General features: G+C 40.6%; 1 protein-coding gene across 6 annotated transcripts in view; it reads right to left on the bottom strand.

The window, feature by feature from the left end:
* The window catches only part of ARID1B (AT-rich interaction domain 1B), a 330,916-nt gene that overhangs the window by 14,611 nt on the left and 293,606 nt on the right, over nucleotides 1-22,699 (bottom strand). For 4 of the 6 annotated variants that reach the window (XM_065680613.1, XM_065680614.1, XM_065680615.1 and 1 more), the window contains 6 exons: nucleotides 21,197-21,306; nucleotides 20,286-20,444; nucleotides 14,157-14,366; nucleotides 10,542-10,746; nucleotides 1,934-2,072; nucleotides 733-905 (listed from right to left, as the gene is read on the bottom strand). In XM_065680613.1, the coding sequence (XP_065536685.1) occupies nucleotides 733-905; nucleotides 1,934-2,072; nucleotides 10,542-10,746; nucleotides 14,157-14,366; nucleotides 20,286-20,444; nucleotides 21,197-21,306 (996 nt within the window). The remainder of the gene's footprint in view (nucleotides 1-732; nucleotides 906-1,933; nucleotides 2,073-10,541; nucleotides 10,747-14,156; nucleotides 14,367-20,285; nucleotides 20,445-21,196; nucleotides 21,307-22,699) is intronic. The other 2 variants (XM_065680617.1, XM_065680618.1) reach the window with 1 other exon arrangement.

The following is a 22,699-nucleotide window of genomic DNA, read 5'->3' as shown; positions in this document are numbered from 1 at the left end:
TTTCTTAATTTCATCTCCTCCATCTGCTCTTCTCTTTGCAACTTTGTGAACCCTGCTTGTGTTCTTTCCACCCACTTTCCTATATAAGAAGCATGCAAGATGGATTCATTTCAAGCACGTTTTACCATATCCATCTGTAGGTTAAGTGGCCAAAAGGACAAGAGTCAGGTTTGGCAATGATTTTAATTTTTGCTTTCTAAAAATAAAGGTTAAGTGTGTTCATTACCTTTTGTCAGGGCCTGTTCAAGTGAGAAAAAAAATAGCTTTCCTATTCTGAAAATATGTAAACTGAAACAGAGAGCATTAGGAGACTGGCTCAGTTCCACACAGTGAATTCCAAGTTCAGCCCTACTGCAACCAGCCATGTTCCTTGACCACTTCATATTCTAACACTGAAGTCCAGCATCAGATTTGCAGGGTGGCTAACCACTTTCAAGAAACCTATGGTGTTGCACAAAATCTAACCTTATGAATTGACTGAAATGTATTCCTACAAGCATTTTTAAGATTCTGTTAAGTCTAAAATAAACAGTGTGACTCTGAGAGGAAAAAATATGACCAGACCAGAATGAAACACAATTGCTACACTTCTGTTTGTGCTACACCTCTCTTTTTGCTACAAAGATGCTATTTTACCAATGGCAAAATCAGTAAAGAGCTCATTTTGACAACTAGAACTTCTTGATTAGGTAGAAGTAGGGAAGAATACTTAAGCTCTCACAAAGAAAATACCTTTTCTCATTCCACCGAAAGGATCTTTATTCGGCTCATATGGCATCCTTCCCATCATATCTGGCATGTTTATTCCCTGCTGGTATGGTGCATTTGGTGTCATGGAGTTTCGCTTTGGGAATGCTGAATCACTTACATCAGAAAAGGGATCATGCACACTAACTGCGCTGTTTCTAGCAGATGAAAAAAAGGAGACATTAACATCATCATCTATTCGTAACAATTGTGAAAACAGACTGGACTATTATACACCTAGCCCATGATGCTGTGGCAGTGATCAGTGCAGGATACATCTGAGGAACATGCAAAGTACTTTCACACTAGACAGCTATTAAAAAAATCTACCCATTTTTTCCCCAGGCTTATCTGGCTACTTACCTTAAAGAACCCCTAAAGGGTTTTAAACTAATTCAGCTGTGTGTGTTCCTGTTACTCATAGAAAAGTCTAAATATTTCTGAAATTTCACTAAGTTGTTTTGCTGGTTTTTAAACAGTGAAAGAAAACTCAATCCGAATTAAAGATTACTAAAAAAGGTTCTTGTTATCCTTCCTGAAGTATCACAGATGGAGAAAAAAAGAACCTAAATATGTTTGGAGTGACTGTACACGGTTCAGAGCTTGGCTACATTCCTGCTGAAGTCAACAAGAACTTGTTTTGTTGGACTTCAGTGGGATACGGATCCTTAATGAATGGTGGGAAGGCTTCACTTCAGATTAAGTCTGTCTCTGTGACTTACAGGACATAGATCAAAAGGGATCTCTTAGTCCATCCAGCTGAATCCTCTGCTATCTCAACAACTGTTATATGCTTTTCATAATTTGAATTTAAGTAACACCTTAAAACCACACATTAGTCCTTCCTGAGCATAAATGTCTGGACCTGTATACCAGAGGAGTACAGGGTAAATAAGGAAAGGAAGGCTGTGATTCTAAGCCGGTGCTGCTGGGTTCCACCTTCCTGTGCACTCTTCACATATTCATGTGCACCCCTTTGCACTAGTGCTTGTCTGATCTGTCTCTAGTATTCAGAAAGCTAATGCAGCTCCTAATCCTTCCTCCCCTTCCCTCTCTCCCTGCCACTTTTAAGACTCTGACTAGTTCTCCACAGCATCAGATGAGTGCCCTAACAGTTGGGAAAGACTGGCTTGAACTGTGGTAGAACTGCAGCCCAACTGAAAATGAGACAAAGCTCTTTTCATACCTGCCACCCTGCATAGGTGTCATCTGTCCATGAGGTGTTGATGCTGGTGTTGGGGGCTTCAAATCGCCTGGCACTTCTGTCATGGAATTACTACCAGTAGACTGTGGAGTCTGTGGGCCTTGCAAGGAACCGGAATTTGCTGGGAAATTAAAGAAACAGGAAATATTAAAAGGTAGTCAAATTCCTGTGGAAATAATAATCATAAAGTAGAGAAACAGGTTCTTTCACCCATAAGTATGCTTATAACATGCATCTCAGTACTTTAGAACTTCCCCCAAATCCTCTGATACCAGAATATGCTGTGCAGTAACAGTCATCACCTTTCCTGGAACCATGAATTTAATCTGCTGCCTGAAGCAACACGAACAGAAATCACCTAGATGAAAGATCATTTAAATCAGAGGTCAGAGATACAAAGTTAACTGTCTATAGTTTACAACAGAGTAAATGAAGGTTGTTCTTTGGCACAGCTTCTTCATATAATCACTACTACAACGCACACATTTATAGGGCAAATTTCATCCAGAAGCTTTTCCTCACAAATTTAAATTGCTATAATAATATAAATTCATCGTTTACCACTAAAGGCAGATACTGCCTGGTGAAACATGGCAAATGATTAGTGGCACACTGCAACCCTATGCCATCTTTGAGACAGCATGGCAAAAGACTGTATTTAAGAAAAAGCAAAAGGCAATCTGGGATAAGAAGAAAGTGATCACTGAAAGTAGAATTTGAGCAGGAGGCTACAGCTAACACTCCTAATAAAACTGTAAAAATAGCAATGGACATCCATAGTTAAGGTCATTGTAGAGTGTATGTCACAGGACCAGGTCAATTCTGCAAAGCATCTATTTCATCTTCAAAAACTTCTATGTTGAGATCTCAGAGTAACTGCACTATTATCCTCCTTCACCATGGTAAATAGCTCTATTCTTGATATGACAAGCATAGAAAAGCTTGTACTGTTTTATTCCAATGAGACTTAGCAGTAATAAGGGCACTACATGATACATCATATAAACTAATGATAAAATAAATCCAGACCAGTCTTTTAAAGTAGACACTGAAGTTATTATTTTCATGTAACTACTGAGGAGAAATACTCCCAGCCCGGAAGACCTGACGTAGCAGTTTTCTTCTTTAGAAGGTGGTTAAGTGGGAATTAGTAACAACATTTAAACCTTGGATCTGACTCCCCTTGTCGCAGAAATTCTGCCCAGGGAGAACCTGTAAGATTCAAATCTTTAGATGCAATTGGGGAAAAAAAATTACCAACAGAAAAAAATCACCCATCTAATAGGCTGAGAAAGACATGGCTTTGGCTTGAGAGGTCCTTCTTTTTTATGAACTGTCATGTAGGCATTTTATAGTGCCTGATTATCTACATTCAAGAACCAATTAACAAAACTTTATAAATTACTGTTACAGGGAAAATTGGAACAAGCAGTATGGTCTTTTCTTCTGTATGTGAAAGAGAGAGTAGTTTATAATTGACTCAGAATCCTAGAACACTCATCATCTTGACAGGCAGAGCTTGTTTTTAACTGAAGAACACCTTCTTTATATGTGTTTCATTTATATCTGTAACACATGTTCCACTATCTGGAAATCAGTGTCAGTAGCAAGCGCGTATGTAAAATCCACATTGTGCAGACCACATTGTTCTTGTCCTCAGCTCTCCAAGGCATTTTTGGAATATGCTTGCATAGTAATGAGGTTCAAAAAAAGTTTAAGAAAAGCTCTCTGACTGCATTAATACAGTAACAACAACTGCAACAACTAATGCTACAGTGACTGAAGGCTTTAGTGATATAGTAAAACAAATCCATGTAAAAGTAAAATAATGTTCCCATAAAGTGAGCCCTTTGTATATATGACGCCTGCATGAGCCAGTATCACTCTCCTGCCCCAAGCTTTAAACATGATTCTAGATTACTTCTAAAAGGCTTGAGAGCATTTCCGAGTTAAGCCATACGTTGTCATATCTTGTTAGATTAGAACCATGTAAGTAAACATCTCAGTGTACCCCTATACTTACTGTAAAATACGATACTGCCTAACCCTGTGTATTTCTCTTATGGTGAGCTATTAACCAGCAATTAACTTCTTCTCTATCCTACCTGTGCTGGGTGGTGGTTGTAGGTTATGGTGGTTATGGCTATTTGCCCCCTGCCTCTTCCTAAATGACTAAACCAGATGTAAAAATGGAAGGCAACTGCTATAATGAGAAGTGCAATTTCTGGTACTGCTACCACTGAGTTAGGGAGACTTATACAGGATAGGGACTGCAAGTATGTCAATCTCTGGACTGGGTCACCAGCTACTGAGAAGGGCCTGAATATGAATATGCCCTACAAGAAACTGCCATACGCTCAACGGGCCACTGAATAAGTTCACCTTTATTTCAGAAATAACATAAATGGAGACAGCACATTCCTTGAGGAAGAGTAAGATATGTGTGTACTCTTAACGGTTACTGTTAGCAAAGCAGATACAATCTTTAAACCAACTTAACTTTCTCTTCTGGGATGTGATTTTCAGTACCTTTGCCAAGCTTCAGTGAATTCCCCTCAAGCTAATTTTATTTTCACAATTTTCAGCTGTAACTGGCCAGTTTTTTCTAAAAATATGCCTTTGAAAATATAGAGTCCTCTTCTGTTGTCCCCAGAAGAGAAATAGTTTTCTGTGAGTCTTCCAAGCCAAGTATGTATTTGGTCACCTTTTTCATACACAGCACCAGTGGTCCCTTCATTATTTGAAGAAGAGACTTGGTAGTAAATGCTGTAAATGTGCCTGTGACAGGGAAAGTACTCTTGCTGTTCCAGTGTTTATTTTGATTTGGTTAAATTAATGTGAAAAAATACCTGTTTCTATGTGGAGATTATTAACTTCCTATAAGTTTACTGCTTGGTTCTCTGAAGATCCTGTTTCTACTTATTTCAGGCTGCGGGTGCACGGACTCCCACTGTAATTAGCTCCTGGGTTGATCTGGGCAGTCTTCAGTGTGGAGCTGAGCATGAGAACCTATAGCCAGGAAGCTACCCTGCACAAGCTGTCACAGTTACAACTGGAGGGAGGTTGGTAAGCAAAGGCAGGATAATAGGGTTTGTTATGTTGTGAATTTTTTGGAAGCTCAGTTCCTCTTCTGTAGAACGGGAATCATACTACTTTCCCTCTCAGAGGAGTATTGCAAAGGCTGATTAATGCTTGTTAAAGGTCTCAAATACATCTGTAGCAAAGACAAGAAAAACTAAGGAGTAAACCCAAATCTCTGAGTCTGGTTGAAAACGGTGGCACAAGTGAGGATAACACAGAATACTGAATAGTCCCTCATTCACTGAGCACTGTTTACTCCATGCACTGAATGACACAAACATTTCATGGAAAAATTTTCAATGTGACTGTGTAATTAAGAGTGTATTGAACTGTATATGCACAAGGAAACATAATCAGGGTTGCAAAGATTGTATCTCACTTTTGGCATTTCCGATCTTCTCAGCACTTGACTTCGCATCAAAGCAATACACTTCAAACAGTTTTTGGATAAGAGCATGTGCACACAGGTACCTGCATGCACACACATTAAATGCAAACTAGCTATGTTTTCTCACACATACATTTTACACACATTGCCATTAGCGATGTTTTCTAGTTAAAGAATATGAAAACAACCCTCTTCTCTGCAGAAAGTACCATATGCCTTTCTCGTATTTTACCTTAAATTTTACATTTGCTAAGCTGCTCACTGAAATTTCTACACCTATCCTTGCAGGGTTTTTATGATGGTACATGTTCAATTTTGATTGTGGACATTCTGAAATAGAAATTGTAGCTTTAGAAGTGCTTCATAAGCTTCAGTATTAAACAAAGAACTAAGAAGGAAGACAAACAACAATGTTCTTTCAGAACAGGTAATCTCTGCTTACATGATTCTGCAGCTGATTTGGGGATGCCCAGGGAAAAACACTTGTGTATACATAGCTACTGAATTCTTCATCCCACATCCACATCTAAGCAATACCCATCTTTCAAGTGTCATAACAGATTTGTAAGAATATGTTTTAACAACAGAAAATCCACCCAAAATGAAATAAGATGAACATCTTTGTCAGTGAGAAGGCGGGGTCCTACAAACTCTTCCACAGTTCACTCAATGGCACATATTATTCTCGGCAGCAGGAAATTATAGCACTCGCATGGCTTCTTCCTTGCACAGCCTGCATGCAAAGCCTACTCTTCCTGGAAGTACTGCTTTCGGGAAAGACACTTTATTTACCAGAACAGAATATGCAGTTTAAAAAAAAAAAAAAAAAAGTCTTTCTCTTGCCAGCATTTTTTTCCCTTCAGAAAAAAAAAAAAAAAGGAAGAATGCAGCCTCTTAAAACTCCATTAATATGAGGCCTGACGTGCTCTCTAGGATATCCCTACCTTTTGCCAGAAGCTACAAATGTATACTCTAAAGTAAACAATGGAAAGGTTACTGAAGGTTAAGTACATTCACATACTTCAGAGTGAACAGCCAGCCACCACGCTGGGAAGATAATTTACACAGCACGAGCCCAGTGCCCCAGTTAGGCTGGGCTGGGGGCTGCTTGCTGCCGCACGGCCCCCCTGGGTGGGCACGGATGCAGGGAAACGGGGCACCACTCTCTGTCCCCCCTTCTACCCTTCCCAACCCCTTGCCCATCCATCTTCCATGGGGATTCCCTGGCTGGCCTCATGACACGCTCCATGACATCACCTGCCTGCTAATAATAGCTCTTCAGTCAGCCACCCGCCAGCAGAGGCGATGGGTTTGGTTACAGATGCGCTCACTGAATGGCTGTGTCGTGTGGTGCTGTGTCGTGCCCCCCCCACCATTCCCCTCCCCACGTCTTGTTTCTGTGCTGCCAAGGAAACGCAGGGAACACACACTCTTGGCGTGCTCTCGCTCCCTCTTTCAAACACAGGCACACCATTTTCCAGGTTTGCTGTAATGAAATCTCTTCTGACATCAGGGCCAGCTGCTGAGTGTTACTCAGGAGCATCCTCAGCTGTACCACTGTGGCCATTCTGTTCATTCAGTACAGGATAAACACTCAGCCTGTAATTTTTAGAGTTATGGATACATAACCACATACTGCAGCTGAGAATCTACAGTGCCACACCACAGCAACGGAAAATAACTCCTTCGTGCTGATGCTCTTTTGAAATTTCTCTGGCACCCATTAGTAATGGGCTTAGTGTAATGCCCCCAGAATTCCTTTCAGTTTAGAACTTGCCACATGATTTGTGTGTATTTTAGTCAGAACTATCAAACACCCATGACAGGAAGAGCATTTTGTCTTTGCACCCACTTCTGGAAAGCACAGAGGTCCTAGAAAGATCTTATGAAGATCTTCAGTGCCTCTCTCTCTTTAAGGGGTTGTCTGTGCTTCAAAAGAGCATTCAACAGTTGACACGGACCTTGCCATGGACCCAATAATCAGGACATAAGGCCAACAGACATCTAATAGCTAGCCTGTCACCAGGTATCTGCTGCTGGTTGCTCACCCAGACAGATTTAAGCTATAATACAAAGGCCTCAGCCTACCACAACACGTCTCCAACTTGCACAGCCTCGGAGCAGTGCAAATCACCCTAAAACACATTCAGTCCCTCACCTCACCCTGGCAGCTCTACAAAAGAACACACCACTGCCTTGCCAACCTATACGTTTGACTTAAACATCGCATCCTTTCCCTGACTGGATTCTTCTACAGCAGTCTCCTTGATAACAGTTGTTGAGCTGCACTTCCTAGTACTGCTATGACTACATTCTAAAGGTTTTCTGTAAGGCAGTCATACAACCCCCCCCTGGATGTGAGACATCTGGAAGAACTGTGCTTCTAAGCTGTCTAAACTGTTTTTCAGCCTGCTTCTACCTTGAATAACATCTACCTGGGAACTACATCTAGATAGCAACTGCATACTTCTCTGTACTAAGGCAGCAATGTGTTCTTATAAGCAATTGAAATATTTAGTTTTAAAAGTCTTATGAATAGCAGGTGATTTTTAAACTCTCAAGACTTTAACTTCGTAGCATCAGCTGGTTAGAACTGGAAAAAATACAACACCCTCCTCTCTGAGACAAGTCCCCCTGCTTTTTTATCAGAATTAACTTCAGCCCTAATACTGTAACTAGTTCTCTGTGAATGGATTTGGCTTCAAAGTGGCTCTGCCTCCATTGAGCTAACTGCACAACAGAGGCTAATGGTTAAAGCAAGGACCTTTGGAGGCTACTGTTTCTTGTTGTATTGGGCTCCTGTTCCCTCTGAATGCCAGAGTAACAGATTAACTAAAGTACATCTACAACTCTACTTCTTTTGTGCAGTTAAAATGTTAATGTTGGTATATACTAAAGGAAAAGGAGCAAGAAAAAAAGCTGACTATTAAAGAGAACAGGCTTGTACTCTCTGCAGCATCTATACCTCAGCGGGATTTCATGTACTAAAGCTGATACACACTGGGAAAGCCTTTCTCCGTACAGAAGTGCAGTCCCATTCAGTGACACGAGCTCTTTTCTTGCCAACAAAACAAACCTTGAGATCTTTGCTTGCTTCCCCCTCTTCCAGTCTCTATGTCCTGCTGAGTTTTTATTTTAGAAAAATAGTTTCAGTTCTCCTCGTAGACAGCTTGCTTGAATGTTATGATAAATTTAAACTCGGAATTTGCCATTTTCATCTGTAGCATCGTGATGCAAAAGAACCCTGTAGAAGTGGTATGTCTGACAATTTTATTCCTTTGTTTCAGGTTTATATATTTAAATAATGATTCTTCACCTCAAAATTCAGCTAATTTATGGTGATCATCCCTAAAGCAACTACTGAGAGCAGTGTTGGGTGGAAAGGGGCAAGGGAGGAGAGAGTAAAGCAACATACTCTTTCAGTTTCAGTACTGCTGTTTAATTTTAGGAACAGCTGAATTTCCTCTTCAACCTCCTTAACAAGTCTAACAGTGTCAGCACCCCTTACCAGCCTTCTCAGGAGGTGACAGGCATGTCCAACATCCTTTTATTTTTTGCAGTAGTGCACATTCAGGACACTTATGCTAATTTCAGACAGATAAATATTCGGACTATAGGCTTCACTTCCAGTACCAAGTGTTCTTCTGCATCTTCTAAACTTGCATTGCAAAGTAACCTCGTTATCTTCTCTATTAAATAATCGGTGCTAGGGTGCCTGATAACCCTTGGTGTTAACAAGGGGGGGGAAATACTTAAGTTATAAAACAGCCGTACCTAAGCAGATTTTAACTAAACACCTCCCTGAATCCTTACACTGAATACATCAGGCTGAAAAAGATTTAAACCTTATCACTGTTACTGTTTTCTGCACTGACAAAGCCCTATCATAAGAAATGATCTTGTAAAGCCTAGAACTGTATTATGTGATTATAAAGGTTTCTGCAATTTTCTAGTATCCACAATAGGATGCTGGAGCCAGACAACCTGCAAACTGCCTGCAGAGCTTGCTGGCCCCTGACTTGCCACTTCTCATTTTCAGCCAGTGAACTGCACTAACAGAAATTAAGTTATTTAATACTTTCCTAAAACTGCCTTCTAAAACTTACTGCGGGAACTGCTGTAAACATTTCAGGCATTATACTCTCTTTGCAGTAACAGAAGGTGGTCCGTGTAACAGCAATTGTGAAGGTAGTTCACTAATTTTGTCAAATTATTTTGTTGGTCAGAAAAGCCTAATAACCATCAAAACAAAGCAATTTTTTTCCTCTTCCATGGGTAGTCCAGAAGGCAACATCACAGACTAGTACTATGCTTGTCTTGCCTTGAGTATCAATCATGACTATCAAATCTTTAGAGACCTAAGTAAAATTCAGAAAGAAAAGAATGTGGTTTCAAACACCACACCATACATGCATAGAGAACAGCCAAAATAAAGCGATTTCAGTTCAGATTTTTCAGATGAGAAGATAAAGACAGTGATGCTAATGACTCATCTGACACACAGGATTAGCAACAAAAGAGCAGAGAGTGTGCCTTCCAACTATGAGGTCTGGCATTGGGGATACACCACACTCTACTCTCTCCACGTGCCACACATCCAACATGAGCTATATCAGAGCAACTATATGAGACCCACTCATCATCAGTCCATCATCTGACATTCTGACTCTAACTGAAGCTTTACTGACCAACAGTTGTGTTGAATATGCAGTTTCTGTCATAGCAAAGGAAGTACAAGTACCTAAACCTGATCTTTATAGGCAAATGGATGATCCATTTAGTACCAACTGCCTCCTGTCTTACAGCACAGGCCCATGCAAAATCCTATTCCTTCTAATGTGCCAGTGTAACTGAATATTAAGGGTATGTTGGTGCACATGTCTTTATATGTTAGAGCTAGCAATGACAAACCAGGCACATGACTGTGGACGGCCCTTCAGAGTTAAAACTGACTTGACTCAAGAGCTCGCTCTAAGTTTGCAAACAAGATGCCAAAAACATACGTATCCTTGCTGTTTGTCCAGCATTAGCAAGACACACTTCTAAATGTGTAAACTGCAGCCTAGTACCTTCTGCATTCAAAAACCAGTTGTGTAGGAGGCTGCAGTTTTTTTGACTTACCAGGAGATGGCGGCTGAATCTTAGGTTGTTTTTTAGTATCTCCAGTGCTGAAGACTTCTGGAGGGGGCTCCTCCCCTCGCTCAATCTTGCACTCGAAGGCAAACAGGTACTGAATGTATTGTTTTTTCAGGGAGCTGGCTGCGCTGCTCGAAGTGCCAACGTTCAAGGTGGTTGCCAGCTCACGCCACTTCTTGTTTTTATTAACCTAGCAAAATAAATGGCAGGATCGTTGGTTTGCAGCAATGAGGTTTGTTTAAGTCAGGAGACAAAAAAAGGGGGGGGGTGGGGGGGGTGGAGAGGGAAAAAAAAAAGGCACTTAGTGTCTTGGTTTGTATTTTTTTTTTTTTTTGTTTTCCTCTTTTAACCAATGCTCATTACTCCCACACGAAGTAATGCACAGACAGCATTTACAGTTATAAACCCATTAAGGAACCTGCTGATAGCAACGTAAAATGCTTTGCTTGTGGAGAGTCTTATGCATGGTGCATCTTTTAAATGCCTCGCACTCTTCTAGGGCCTATGCTTTTCAGTTAGCAATCCATCTCCAAGCAAATTCATGCTTGTTCTGCCTGTCTCTGACACCCACCCACACCCACCATATTCCAATTAAAAAGCAGCTTCTAAAAACTAATTTAGAAAGCAGTAAGAGCATTATTCTGCAATTTAAGTGCTTGAGCACTGATATGAAAAATAAATTCTTCTCCAAAATAGCCATCCAGCTGTCAAACAGTTCAGCCTGCAATTCCTGGTTCAGGTCCTTTCTCTTTAGGGCTTCTTGCAGGGACAGATCAATGATCCTTTGGCTAGATGAGAGGCAGAGTGAAGCGAGGCCCTTAATTAATTACAGCAGACTTCAAACACACAGGGCTAGTCCGGCAATACTCTGTATTACAATGCTGACTGCACAACTCCGCTGCGAGTCTTGTTTGCAGTGTACGGCTGAGAATATTGAGAGACTCTGCTCAAGAGTTCCTCAAACACAGCTGATCTGTAATAACAGTGAAGTTCATTTGTCATCCTGGATGATGCCTCTGGCTCACTCAGAGGTACCACTCAAGCAGCCAGTATTTTTGCTGTAGTACCTGATGTCCCAGAGTTCATTCAACCAGTTGTGCAATTGCTAAGTGTCATCCAAGGAGGGGAACAGCACTGAAATAAATGGGCTTTAAAGCTCTGCCCATCTCAGCTTTTGCTGGGGATGAATTCCGATTCCATGATGAGTGCTACTTCCCCTGAGGCCTCAGATTTTAATGACTCCAACTTAACTCATATAGCTACATAGGTTATCATTAGCCATACTGTTCCTAAGCCTGTGTGCCAGCAAAGGAAACATTTTTGACATTTCTTTCAATGTTTAATAACACCATAACTGCTGCCACTCAGAGAAGATCTTTAGAGGATAGCATTGATAGCAAGCAGGTTTTTATTTCCCTGGTACATCCTGCAAGAATCCAGGAGTTAAAGGAGATGAGATTTTCATAAACTGCTCTTGTTGAGGCTTGAAATGCAGTTACACAGCCCTTTGTGCCTACTGGCTTACAGCTAAGTGGTGCGTAATGAACACATTGCATAATGCAAACAGAAACATTGATGCCTAAATGCCCAGTATATTGGCATTTAAAAGAAGACTGCCAACAGCTGGTCTGTTCATGTTAGGACCCCATCAATTGCAACTGTTCAGAGAATATGCACCGCTGCTGCACAGCTCCGCTCCCTGCCTCTTCCCAGGCAGAATTATGAGATGTGGAGTGCAGCAGTTGGAGCAACAGCTTTGTAGGGGAGTAGGACACAGGTGCATTTCAATAAACCTCAGCAAGGAAAGCTCTGTGCCTCTCACTAGTAGTGATTATTATTCATGTAGGCACACCAGCAAAACCAGGAGCCTTTATTTTAAGTGTCAATTTTTACCAGTACCGAAGAACACACATTTGTAACTCAAGCTCTTTCAAAAATCAGTCTAAATGAACAGCTTCTATTCTTTGGCAAAGCATAATGTCTGTCATTGCAAATCAACACCAAGTGTCCCAAAATAATAAGCAAACACGAATGACTCTCTAGAATATCCCATCTGCCCCCCATCTTGCCTAATTTTTGATGCTAAGAGTCATACTACGGGCACAATCATGCTGTATGAGGCAGAGCAGCTGCATGATACAATTTACCTGTAATAAAGTTTCTGAGCTAAAAGTAATCAAATCTTTATGATGCCGGGGGGCATGAGCTGATCACTAAAAATGTCAGGATAACATCTCTTACCCATACACAGCACTTAACAGCTAGCAAGGTGAACTATGTTATGTTTCTCTGCCTACCTTTAATAACAGGAAGAGTCGAAATCTCTGCACTTGAAGGGCCAATGATCTAATTCAGTAGTCAAATCTTACATACTAATACTGTGTACAATTAAAAAAAGCATTGAGAATGATACTAACAGATGTTGGACATTTCCTTCCTGAACTAACCATACAGATTATTAAAATGTGCTCTCTTTCTGAGGATCTAATTTGCCATATTTTTAAGCTCAAATTTTGTAATTAGTGTAAAATTGTATCTATTTGAATATTAAATATTGCCTATTTTATATTAAACATTGCATATACGTATTTATCTATATAGCTACGCTTAGGACCTCATCCTGTGAAGCACTGATCATCTACAAATGTTCTTGAATCCACAGAAATTATGGGTCTCAACACTTCACGGTACCTTCTAAGCACCTAGCCAGGGTGATTCCCTAGATGCCAGGGATGCTTTGTAAGAACATTAGGCAAGGACAGATGACTTCAAATACTAAATCTAAGGCTGCAAATACTGACTGTTTTCTCCTGCTTTCCATTCTGATGGTGCAAGACAATGAAACGTTTAGTTCAGTCTTACAGAACTCACAATTAATTTCCCAACATCCCTTTGTAAAACTTCCAGTTAACTGCTGAGAACACAAACCAAAGCTTCTCTCTCCCATTTTTTATTCTCAGGTCTTCTTGCTTTCATTTTTCATCTCAGTTAAGTAATTCACCTTTTCCTTGTAATCATTATGTTTGTAAGGCAACCCAAAATGTCCTGTAAGCATTTTCCAAACACAGGGAAAGTACAGTCCATGTCTTAGAAACAAATGTACCATACAGAGACACTCAGAGATGAAAGGTTTGGGATGAAGGACTGTGTTTCAAGATCGTATCTGACACCTCTTTTGAGAGATGAATTATTTGTCCTAGAGGCAGTATCCCTATCTGGGAGGGATGGATTTAAAAATCTTCTTTTCCTTTCAGCTCTATCATCTGTTACTTACTTGTAACTTTGATCCAATGGCCTTTTCCTCTTTTTTTTTTCTTTTAGTGGAGTTACTGGATTCCCCTGAACAGGTAAAAATTTCATCTGTCTACAGCGATGGCCAATTTTGATTCAAACTCCAGAGTTTTAGGGCAATTACACAGCCAAGATGAACTCCAAATATTAAAGCACAAATACTAAAGACAAATATTAAAGCACAAAGCTATTTTCTTCAACAGTGTTGTCAGGGCTGAAAACGTAATGGTGTAACCAGCAGGTAATACTCTAGAAAACAGAGTGTGCATGAAGTTTTCAAGAGGTTCACTTTCAAGCATCACTTCTCACCTGTGCTAAACCTCCAATCTCTTTGACACAGACGTAGAGCCTGAACAGGTCCAGGGGCTTCTTGCCCACAGCCGGCAGGCTGGCCACAGGCGTGCCCCTCTCCTCCATGAAGGTGAGGTACCGATCGACCCACATCTTGCGCTCTGGCTCATTTCCCAGCTCATAGACTTTAGTGATCTTCTCTCCAGTTGTGGTAGAGGAACTTGATTTCTAAACCGCAAGAAGAAAGAAAAGAGTTGGGGGAAGGGTGGGAGGGGGAGGGAAAAGAAAGTAAGAAACTCACAACACTGAAAAAGAGAAGATGTCAAACAAACTAAAGCTATCACACAACAGTCAGGAATGAAGGCTACTAGTTCAGGCACAAACAGTACATTCTGTCCATATACGGAAAATTCAGCTTCTAAAGCAAAGGGCCCAAACTCCCCATTTTTGTATTTCTTTCACTGATTGGAACTCTGAATCCCAGAAGGCAAGTTTCTGATGCTGCCTCATGTCATTTTAAGAGGTGGTAGCTCTCACACAGTGATTCTCACCCACTTGTCTCAAAGTGCTTTGCAAGCAATAATTTGAGTAAAATTAAGAATAAGCTTGTCCCACACAAGTTCACATAATCCTAAAACCAAATCAAATCAACCATTTCTTCTTTGGCCCCCAAAAGGGGCTAGAAAGCCTGAAAGTGTTCCTCCAGAACAGGCATTGCAGAAAAGTAGCCTAAAGTGTGATTCATGGCAGTACACTGAGGAGTAGTACTCTCAGAGTCACAAATGGTTATGCTTTACTACCTTGTAACACCGCTGCTGGCCAAAACGCCAGATGAGCAAATGCCTACAATACAAGGAGACTGGTGGCAATGCTGCGTGTGAACTGCCAATGAGCTTCCTGAGCCAAAAATGCTCCAGTAGGTGCTACTCTCCTCCCTTGAAAACAGACATAAGATGTCAATCTCACATGTTCTACCTTGCAAAGAGAGTGTGTATTAAGATCTGCTGAAAACAAGGGATGCACAGCGATCAGAGCTGAACCACCACCAGGAGAAGTGAAAGAGGTGGAAGAGGAGAATTCTGCCTCATGAGGCAGAAATGCAGAAGCAAACCCCTTTTCCTGCTGCTATTTGGACCTCACAGCTGATGAAAACTCTTGATGCCCTTTCCTTCTCTATGTGGATATGGCAGAAAGCACTGAGGCTGCTACAGAAGCTGTAACTTCTCACCCTATCTTTTCTGTGCAGTATAACCCTGTGAGCTGGGCTCTGTGCCATGGGTGGATGGGCTACGCACTATCTGAGCTGCCTTTTATCTGACAGCAGAGAGGGGCTGCTGCTACTGCAGGAAGACCCCCCTGCTTGCAGAAGGTGAAGTGATTTGATCAGCAGTGGGAGATAGGAGTGGTTCAGAATTAAACACTAGAGAAAAAGATTGATATAAAGCTTCAGGAAAGGAGCCAGAATTATGAAGGAAAGCATACCTATATAGTGAAATTCTAAACTTTGTTGGTGATTGCAGTAGACACTTTAAACTCATTTAGTCCATCACCCTTTCTCTCTTTTCCTTTTCCTTATTTGAGCAGGAGACATCACTATTCTGACGAAAACAGGAACTTACTTCTAGCTGAACATCCTTGAAGAAGACCCTAGTTGTACCTCACAGATGCTACAGAACCACCCACTTGGTCCGTGTCCCCACACAGTGCTGGTGAGGACTGGCACTCAACGCTACAAAAGATGCAGCAGGGTAGCATCCGTCTGCCAATGATTTTAAAAGCATTGCCACCATTCATCTTGCATGTTAGCCTGGAAAATATGACAGGCTCTGTATCTCCCTCCAGCCATTAGCTGAAACTTGGCAATGCTGGAGGAGAGCCAGGAGAAAAGAGACGTGAAGCCAATGGGGGTGACCCAGCAGTTCCATGAGCCATTGCTGTTCTTTCCAGTGAATGGACATTCATTTTAATTAAATAAACAGCCTCCTGTAAAGTTTTCTGCCTTGCTTTCTGATACTGTACCTCCCCTACAGTAGTCCTTCCTGCAGACAGATATTATTACCTTTCTTACTTAGAAATGAGATGCACTCCTGAATTTACTTAAACCAGACTCAGCTGTGTTACAACACCTCCTGAAGTCAGAGTCAGGGCTGAATTTGCTTTACTAATACTAAGTGGCTGGCAGGAAAGTACTCTGACATGAGTCTTGCAGATTATGCAATGAAAGTACAACCAGTTTACTCAAAGCATCACTTCTCATGTATCTGGGTGCTACAGAAAACCAATTTAACTCTTTTCAGCAAATATACTTTGCCAAAGATTTTTTTTTTGGGGGGGGGATGAGTGGAAAGAGAGAAGTAGGCAAGTCATGTTGCTACTAATTTGATTTTGTAGTGGGAATGGATATATGAGCACACAAGCTTGGAGAGCTGAATAAAATGGAGCTACTCCACTACCGACTGCACTAAGAACAATCTGCTGCTGATTAGCATTAATTTTAATCTGACACTTATGATGCCACAGAACTCTAATAAAAATGAAGGTGGGAAATTTCAGCTTTTACGCAGCAATTTTTGTATGTGCTTATATTCTAACATAGGAGGCAACAAAACAGTTCCTGTTTCACTTTTATGATAGTTTCTGATTAAGAATATTCAGATTTACATCTTCATTTTTATATGGTAAGATTCTCTTTTTCAAACCAGACTCAGGGCAGAACGGAAACAGTTAAGAATTTCTCATTCTGGGTTTTTCTGCTATACAGCTCAAATGATGCTGCTTTTCAGCAGTGTGGCAGCAGGCTTTAAAATGACAGTATAATCTGAAAACTCTTCACAGCTTACAGAAGGTAAGAAGTGTTCCTTACTGTGTGAGCTTTCAGGTTGTCATGCTTTGTAAAATGGGTGCAATTTTCTTCTAAAATGAAATGTTAACTTTAGAAGAATGCACTGGATGGGAGAATGCTGTTCCTCAAGAGTGAAGATCTTTTTCCCTTCTCTGTTTTTATAAATGTAAACATATAAAAATGACAGATGTGTGCAAGCTAGTCTACACACAAATGAACTTCAGTTCCACATGGGAAGGTTCAGCTGGAAGCCTAAATTTGCCTATAGGTAAATGTTAACCCTCAGAAAATAAGGGTTTATTACAAAATGATCCCATTAAGAGATGGTTAGCTAAACTGAGTACATGCCAGGCAATGCTGGAAGAATAAAGACCATGAGCTCTTCTGTAAAGTTTGCTGATAATTTTGGTGATAAAAAAATGCTAGTGCAAGCCTGTGGCACACACCTTTACCAATTTAGTTCTACCCTACTCTGTTCTTGATCCTGAGCACTCTTCTAACATGGTATGACTGGCCATGTTTAAATGGGCGATCTAAAAAACCTCGCCCAAGTATATGGATACTAAAGCCAATTCCCACATTAAATCTGTCTAACACCATACTTTGTTTTTAATACCCCTACCACCTATTAGAACTGTTTTACATACACACACTTGTATGGTAAGTCTGCAGAACCCTTCAGAGCAAACACGAATTTCTGTAGTTCTTTACACATTAAGGCAGCGGGTAGTTGCTTCTGTACATATCTCTAAGCATCTGTATTTATAGAACTATCTACTGTTCACTTCCCCCACTTCAACAAAGAATTTGCCAATATTACATTTATTACATAGACCTGTTTTACTACAGAACAAAGTGTGCGTACACAGGCAGCAAAACTTGCCTAAAGTCAAATCTTTGGCACAGAGAGGCTTTTGCAGGACACAAACCTTTGTCATGTTTTCCTCCTGAAGGACTCTGCAGACCCCTCACAGCTAGCACCATGGAGATATGGTTCTATTCAGGTGTATTCACTGTCATGTTCATGGGTACCTACAGACAGTGAGTAGCATTTTATGGGTTTTTCATAACCTACTGTTTTATTCATGTTGCAGTGACCCTGCACAGTTCACACACACACTTGAAATTTCTCTTCTGAAGAATTTTAAAGCCACCTTGCCACTGTCAGACACTCACACTATGTGCAAAATTAGCATAGCAGAAGTGTCCTTTTACCGATGTACCTGAAGAGCCCTCAAAGCATAATGCTCAACAATTCCTTCTCCACATTTTCTCATACCTCACTTCCATATAAAACTAGTGAAAGAGAGGATCCACTTAGTGGGATGACAGGGATACTGTGAAGTGAATTACAGACCATTCACCCTTGCTTTTATCCTCTGCTGTAATGGAAAAGTTGTAGCATATGAAGCAGCTTTGGGATTTAATGAACAAATTCGGGCTGTTTTCAAGTGTAACGAAACGCTTGGAATCAATCATTCCAGTCTATGTCAGGCTGCTGCTGAAGTCAATGAAGTTATCCAATACACTGGCCTTCATAGGTAAAAAGGGATCAACTAACTTACAGGACTTACTTTTCTGTCATTCCAAAGCACTGCATTTATCCATACCTGTGTACCAAGAAGCTAACTGAAGCTAAAGATGCAGCAGCATTTGGACAGAAGGGTATTCAGAAGAAACTGAAAGCATAAACTTCCCTCACTTATTTTTTCTAATGCTGCACTTTGACATATTTCCATGGAAAAAACTCCATGTTCACGATGACTCTAGGGTCTGTTACTCAGTTTATGCAATGAGCTCAGGAATGCATTATCATTTGGTATCATTTGGTAGCCTTGTAGAGGAAGAATGTCATGTGTTGCGACAGCCTGTGCAGTAACTCCTTGCTTTCCTGCAGAAAACTGCCCAAACAAACAATACCCAAAACACTACCTACAAAGAAAACTATCAAGAGTTTTTGGTACCACACTTTCAGAAATGCTGTTAAGAAAAAGATGAGACTTTGTGGGAACAAGTAACACCAGCTGCCTTCTGAGACTCAAAGTTGCTGCCAATAAATATTGAAACATTAAGGTGGTGCATTTCATGCCATGCTGCCGCTTTGCTCAGGGGATTCATCAGATGTCTGGTTTTTGGATGGGTAGACCTTTTTCCCTCCAATTGGCCTTCCTCTGTTTGCCCTGAGAGACAGTCTTCAACATACCACTTTGTGAAAATTAAGTTGCTGCCAAAGAATTGTTGCTAATTTAAGTGCACACTGATATTGTAAAAAAACCCTTAATATTCCTCACCAGATTATATTTCAGTATTTTTCTACAGAGAAATTGTGATAATTATTACTTCTGGAAAAAAGAAAGAAGAACAATATATATTTTTCTAATTCAAAAAACAACAAAGCAAAAATGACCAAGTGGACATTTGCTCCCCATAGGCCATATCAGCTTATGCCTGCATTCTCTTGTCTATATATGCATATGCATTTTCTATTTCTATACATATAGATACATATAATGATGAAATTCATTTTAGCTCCACACATCTCTCTCAGGTTCTTCTTTACAACCTGCATGAGAATGACTAAACATTATTCATCTAAAAATAGCTTTTTAAAAACATACACACATCAGGTTTTCCTACCCACAATCTGGGTTATTTCAAAGTAACTGAATGAAGCAAATCAGAAATGATTTCGTTTCAAGACTTCTGACTGTATTTCAAAATACACATTTCAAAATGGTTTAAAAATAGACCTGGCAGCGTTTTTGTGGTGCCAAGTCTACAATTTAAATTTTGATGGATATTCAACAGTGGAGATTTCTCATTTTGTTTTGTTTTGGGTTTTTCTTCTTAAATAATCCTAGCAAAGACAAGCAGCAACCAGAGTGAAGTCAGTTGTGTGAAGGAGTTTGGGCCCAGGAACAGAAATGGAGTTGTCCTTAACAACACACTCGGCATGCTTGAAAGCTGATGCATTACAGGAAGGATGTTTTCTTCACAACAACTGCTGTATTACCACACAGCACACTTGCATGATGCACACAATTTTACTCTTTCTTATTTCAAAGTACTCTTGGGACAAATTTTGCCCTGGGATAAGCATGCTCAGGCCCCACTGAAGCCAGACAGTGGAACTTACAGTCATGTGTCCGAGAGCAGAATTTGTACCCAGTGTTATAAAGAAAGAAAACTGTTTAGTGGATAAATAATGAATAAAAGGAATTTACGAAACAAACAAGCAAGCATTAAAGTATATTTAATTACAAAAAAAACCAAAAAACAAAAACCAAAAAAACAGAGCCACTTACAGGGCTTGATGGAGTCTTTGGCCAGCCTGGGCTGCTAATGCTATCACTTTCATCTCCATGAAATGAGGAGATGCTAGCAGAGCTTGGGGACATTGGGGAAGGGACTGGCAGGTTGCCTGGGGTTGGGGGCTGAGAAATACCCTGAGAGCTGTAGCTATCCTGTGGTAGAGGAATAAAAAAAAAATAGTATGACAAAGGCAGGGCAAACTTTATTAAAAACAAAAAAATACATCCAGTTTAACAGACTGACCAATTGTTATATATAAAATATATATAAACAGAGAGACACATACAGAAAACACACACATATATAAATATATTTATATATATATAAAAGGTATAAGAACAACATTGTTAATTAGTATAATTTGGAAAGTTTGCTGGATGCTTGGCTAAAGTCACTACGCCACCATGCTTATTTCAAGCTCACATGGAATGCTAAGCATGGGTTTCCCCTTATGAAAGAAAGAAAAAAAAAAAACCAAGCCGTTCACCTTATTTTAACAAATAAGGTAGGAAAGCAAAATATTAAAGTATGTTGCTGCTGCTGAGGCGGCCAAAACAGGAAGCTATTAACTGAAGGCAGAGAAAAATGGCTGCAAGTATCGAAATCAGGCAAGACCCTTCTTTCCCACCCACCTGGCACAGCTGAATCCCCACGCAACTTTTGGCTTGGGTTGCTTTGCCCCCGCAAGTTAAAATGCCGTGAGAACTAGTAACTTTCAGATCCACACAGTGAAGGAAAATTGAAAAAAAAATAAAATAAGAAAAGAAACAAACAAAGAGATTGCACGTGAATGGAAAGGCATGCAGGAAAGAACAGAAGTGGGTAGGCCAAAACCAGAAGATGAGAGACAACACAGCAGACTTTTGCGGGCTGAACCAACACCACGTGCAGAGATTGTAAATACCTTTGACTTGCTCTCGGGCTGGGGGGGTCCTTCTTCTTTGCCATCTGCTTTGAGAGGAAGGGGTAGTTTGGACTCACCGGGTGTCATCATATCTGCAAGACCCATAGGTGCTAATCGAAAACAGGAGAAACAGTTAAGCATGACTATGTCTGGCTTTGTAGGACAAAACATGCTTCCTACTGAAGACTGTGGTGCCACATGAAGCAGGGGCTATCCCACCTCCGTCCTGTTATCCTAGCATCTGGAAACCTGGAAACCTCTTCAGTTGAAGTGAGGAAATAGAGGAGAATGAAGTAGGGGAGAATACAAAAACCACGCAACAACAAACACTTTATGCAGTAAAATTCATTCTTCATGCTGCTGGTAGTCTTCAGCTGTCTCCACATTTGACCACTACGTTTTAACAGAACAGCCTATTTTAATAACTACTGCAGCCCTTTAGCAACAGAAAAATGTAAAGAAAAGAGATGTGCATTTTGCTTGCTGTGTTGAATCTGAGAAAAAGGCTGACTTTCCCAGTTACATTTGTATGAAAGTTGGTGGCCAGCAGATAATTCCTGCCCCTACTGACTTCAGTATGAATGGCTCAGCCACTGTGATTCTTAACTACAGAACTATAAGCTGTAAACTGTGCTCTGCTGGAGAACCGGCACTCAACTTATTCCCTTCCTGCCAAAATGAGGTGGGACTATAATGAACACACAAATGTCTTTCTTTGATAACTGCATGCAGTTGCTTCCCAGGAGTGTGGGGAGCTAAAGCGGGTTTTATTTGAAGATGCTAGTGCTATGTATAGTATTATTGCTGCAAAGCTGCTGGGTTCCTGGATTTCTAGAAAGATGCAAGAAGCATTCAGACAAACAGGCACAAAATACTGGGCAGACCAGATGCTAGGAGGTGCCATGACACTGAATCAATGCAAATAACCAGAGAACAACAGCAAGACATGAGGTGATTTTTTCCTGCAGAGAACCACGCGCACAGCATTTGCGAAAGGCTGGATTATGCTCCCTTTCTCTCCCTTTTTTCTCCCCCTCATGCCCTTCTTTCAAAGAAGGACCTGAGGTAAGAAAAACATAGAACAGAATAACCAACAAGGCAATAAAAAGGAGAAAAACCACATTCCAAACTTACAAATTTTAAGAATCAGCAAAGCATCACTTTATAATAAATTAATAAATCTGGTCACTACCAAACTTGTGCACCCCTCTGCAAACTGACAATGCTGGCTTGCACTAGGCAGCAGCCACACTGCATAGCAAGCCAAAGATAGGAGGGAATAAAGAAGCTTTAAAAATACTTCACAGATTGCCCACTACAAAATGATTACTGCACATATTCATGTATTACTATGTTTTAGAAAATAATTAGTTTTAATTACAGCAGTGAGAGCACGAGCAGGACTCTGGCGAATACACTGGCAAGCTCTGCAGTGCTAATTTGCTAATATCTTTAGCATCACTGCAGGTTGAGACTACGGGTCTGCCAAAAAAACCTACCCAA

Source organism: Lathamus discolor, chromosome 5, assembly GCF_037157495.1.
Source record: "Lathamus discolor isolate bLatDis1 chromosome 5, bLatDis1.hap1, whole genome shotgun sequence".
In the NCBI taxonomy this organism is placed as follows: Eukaryota; Metazoa; Chordata; class Aves; order Psittaciformes; family Psittacidae; genus Lathamus; species Lathamus discolor.
The sequence above is the reverse complement of the archived record's forward strand: the minus strand, read 5'-3'. Positions and strand labels throughout refer to the sequence as shown.